The 3,944-nt window shown below is 35.3% G+C and overlaps 2 protein-coding genes across 5 annotated transcripts in view; both read right to left on the reverse strand.

The window, feature by feature from the left end:
- Positions 1-767, reverse strand: part of LOC107746506 (transcriptional enhancer factor TEF-5-like) — a 48,174-nt gene extending 47,407 nt beyond the window's left edge. For all 4 annotated transcript variants that reach the window (XM_016560747.1, XM_016560744.1, XM_016560746.1 and 1 more), the window contains exon 1: positions 592-767. The gene's annotated coding sequence lies outside the window, so the exon portion shown is untranslated. The remainder of the gene's footprint in view (positions 1-591) is intronic.
- A 1,682-nt stretch (positions 768-2,449) lies between these two features.
- LOC107746522 (tubby-related protein 1-like) overlaps positions 2,450-3,944 on the reverse strand; it is a 6,686-nt gene continuing 5,191 nt past the window's right edge. Inside the window, exons 5-7 of the mRNA XM_016560762.1 lie at positions 3,439-3,569; positions 3,295-3,364; positions 2,450-2,583 (exon numbers count right to left, since the gene is read on the reverse strand). Of these exons, the coding sequence (XP_016416248.1) occupies positions 2,450-2,583; positions 3,295-3,364; positions 3,439-3,569 (335 nt within the window). The remainder of the gene's footprint in view (positions 2,584-3,294; positions 3,365-3,438; positions 3,570-3,944) is intronic.

Raw genomic sequence — 3,944 nt, forward strand, 5'->3', positions numbered from 1 at the left:
ACAAAGAGTGAAAAATTTAAGGGGGTCTGAATACTTTCCGTACCCACTGTATATATAGTATTTCAGTCTGGCGAGTAAACGAAAAAATATACTAGCCAATGGCGATTCAATCGCCAAAGATGTCCGTAGAGGGTTGAATTAGAACATAACAACAAAGAAAACTTCAAAATTATTAAATTAATGTATTGACCATTGACCACACATACTAGTTAGTTTAGTTAAAAAAAAACGAAAAGAAAAGAAAAAAAAACTAAATGTATATCAATCCTTATTTGTTCTCCATTAGAAAATATTTGGAGACAAGCAATGAAACCATAATTAAATGTGAATAAATTATTTGCTCCACTGAATTAGTAGCAACTTCAAACTTTCTCATACTCATCATACAGTGCTCATATTCCACTGAATCATGTGCGTATTGAAATATCAGTAATAAGTTTACATCTGTAAAGCCAGGTGTGTGAGTGTGCGATGCAACATCACTGAAGCAGCTCCGAAAAAATGCCAAAAATGAGAATGATGTAAAAACTGCAGCGCGAGCGCAATGACTGCAAGAAACAAAGGAGCGCAACAAGAGTTGTGTGCACTTACCTTAAACGCAAACCTCTGCTCTACAGTGGGCAAAAAGGGATTTCAGGCTTTATCTCGTGAGCGCATTTACAAATGCAAACCACGGTGATGTTTTTGAAGAAATATTTCTCCCGATTTGACAGTAAAACTGGAATGTGAAGTATGACTTCGGTATGAAATCACGGCGAAACCGAGCGGAGCGCTGGAGGAGGAGTCATGAAGGAGGAGGCCGTCAAATCTCCACCCCACTCCAACTTCTCGAGCAAATCTCACGCGTGGGGATCAGATGCGCTCATTGGCTGAGCGTGTTTTAAAATCTAGACTGCATTTTTGGCCATGACTGGTACTTTCCTAACTGACTCAGCTAACCGAAAAAAAAAAAAGTAATAATAATAAATAAATGCACTTTTTTTTTGTTATAATTCATGCTGTTGCTACTAATTATTAGGCGCATTCATAGTTTTTGGGCATCGTAAAAGTGCAAGTAGTACAAACTAACACGTTTTATTTGGCTTCATTTATTTTAAACTCCACTCCACTTAATATGAACTGTTAAATATATTTGTTTGTTTCTTTCTTTTTTTTTTAAATAGAGCAGCTTTGAAGTGTTTTCAAAAAGATATAATTTAGAGTGTCAGACTCGTGTATTTGGGCACAGTTGAAGAATGCACATGTAGAAAAGTGTACATTTTCTCTGTATATTACAGAATTAATACTGGAGAGGACGTGTTGGGGACTGAACACATTCAGACAGGTGAGAACAAGGCCCTTGAAAGTGTGTGAATTCACACAGTAGTCCACAAAGCCTTGTTGAAACAGCACCACCCTAAGGACAACTTCTGTAGTTCATCATAAAGTACATGATTTTAATAAATCAAAAGTGTGTGGACAATTTTAATTGTAGTTTGCAGCTCCACATTTCCCCTCCAGCTTGTCTCAGTGTCTCAAAAAATAAACAAATATAATAATAGTAATAATAACAATAGTAATAATATTAATAATACAATAGAAGAAATAAATACAATGAAACAATAGTACATTCATTATTTATTTTCATTCAGCATTTGATTCATTATTTCAGAGATCTCTGATAATTCTCCAAAAGTGGGCAACATATATGTTTGACAGATATGCGTCACGAAGTGTAATAGAATCTTTCTCGTATTCATGCATTTTTTTATGCATCTGTCATGCATAAAAAATTGGAACATGTATCTTTTATGATAAAAAACAAAACAAAACAAACAAACAGTTTTTAGAGTTTATAAAGAAGCATATCCTTGATTTCCTTAATGCATGGGCAGGAAGTAATTAAATATAAATGAACAAAACAAATCACTTTGTTTCAATAGAAGAATATGTTGAAGGAATGCACATTAGACAGAAAAGGTAAAACAACAACTACAAAAATAAACAAAACAATATGATACTATAATTTCAGTATACATATTCTAGTACATTTTAAAAGATTTTTTAAAAATGACTTTTAAATGCACACATGTACATTTTTATGTTTTGCACTTCATATGTTTGAGAGAAAAACATACATTGCACTGATCATTTACTTTTATTATCAAAAAAAAAAAAATTCATAAATCTCAGTACAACACAAAATATAATCAAACAATTTTTCAATCACTTTCAGTCATGTTATGTAGCCTGCATTCATCATGTACGTGCAACGCCTGGCTCAGGTGTCAGTTTCTGTTCTGTATCCAGGATAAGTGCATCCCAGTCGCATTGAGGCACAGTGGAAATCATAAAAATGTCCCACATTTTCAAATAACACATCTTACTTCATCGTCCTTCCTGATGATGAAGTTATCGTGTGTTGATTGCAAAGAGTTGACTCTTGGTCGAAAAATGTTGTGCCTTGTGTTCATTCGCAGGCCAGTTTGCCATCAAAGCTGGACAGAGCAATAGCAAAGGCTTGCACTGAACACATGGGGTAATTATAGTCCAGAGTGAACATGTCGTCTGCCACCCTTCCAAACTGCATCACAATGTAGCTATCTGAAAAAGAGAGCGTTTACAATCAGGTTAGCTTTTACAGTATGTTCAGGCTACACTCTAAAAAATGCTGGGTTAAATATAACCCAGCGCTGGGTTAAAAAGGGACAAACCCAGCTATTGGGTTGTTTTGACCTAGCGGTTGGGTTGTATTGACCCAGTGGTTGGGTTGTTTTGACCCAGTGGTTGAGTTCAAAACAACCCAACCGCTGGGTCAAAACAACCCAATAGCTGGGTTTGTCCCTTTTTAACCCAGCATTTTTTTAGAGTGTATAGTAACAACTGAGCCCAATTCCAGCATAATATGGAATTATCAAAACAACATATGCTACAAAATTCCAATTTCGTATTTGTAACATATTGTCCTATTGTAAAGCAAAAAATATTTTTGTGCAATCCCAGTTGAAGAGGTAAAGAATTGTCAATATCGCCTTAATCATTAACTTTCACCATTACATTTCTGTCAGAAATTGAATATGACAGTATGAAGTAGCATGGATAATGTTACTGCAGCCAGAAGATAACAATGTTATTAATCTAGTTTGTATAAAACAATAAACAAAATATGAAGGAAGTCCAGCAAGAGCTGTGCTGTTCCTGGATGTGGGGAAGCACATGTGCTTACAGCTGTTGAGCTTTTGTCCAAATGTTACAAACAAACAGTTGCAGTTTTTTCCGTGCGAAGAGGGCGTTTACACTTAATCTTTCACTTACTCTTTTTCTTGTTGTTCCTCTCTTTGTCCTTATTTCTCTTGTCTTTTTTCTTGTCTTTGTCTCCTGCAGCCTGAAACATGGAGGTGGAGTGAGCACAAAATGAACCTTGGCCTCGCTCATTAGCATGCATTCAAGTGTGAATACCCTCAGCTGACCTTTGGCCTTTGGTTTCTTTTCTTTGGTGCCAGCAGGGGAGCTCTCTTTGGTGGTTTTCTTTTTAGTTTTCTTCTGTGAGGTCTCCTCTTCGTCATCCTCGTCATCTTCATCATTGGAATCTGATTAAAAAAACATCAGGGTTGAAGGACAAATCAGATCAATTATTAAGGCAATGAAATAGATCCTAAAACTGGTCAATATCACAGATTCGTGGTCTATGCAAGCCCTATTTCAAGGGGTAAATTACATTTTTTTAATTAAAAACGTGCTCTGCCTCTTGAATTACTTCCCTCTTTCACTTAAAGGGGTCATATGATGCTGCTAAAAAGAACATTATTTTGTGTATTCGGTGTAATGAATTGTTATAAAGTCAGAATTGCGAGATATAAATTCGCAATTCTGAAAAAAGTCAAAATTGTAAGAAAAAAAAGTCAAAATTGCTAGATATAAACTCGCAATTCTGAGAAAAAAAAGTCAGAATTGTGAGATAAAAA

Source organism: Sinocyclocheilus rhinocerous, unplaced genomic scaffold (assembly GCF_001515625.1).
Source record: "Sinocyclocheilus rhinocerous isolate Xijiao unplaced genomic scaffold, SAMN03320098_v1.1 scaffold980, whole genome shotgun sequence".
Classification (NCBI taxonomy): Eukaryota; Metazoa; Chordata; class Actinopteri; order Cypriniformes; family Cyprinidae; genus Sinocyclocheilus; species Sinocyclocheilus rhinocerous.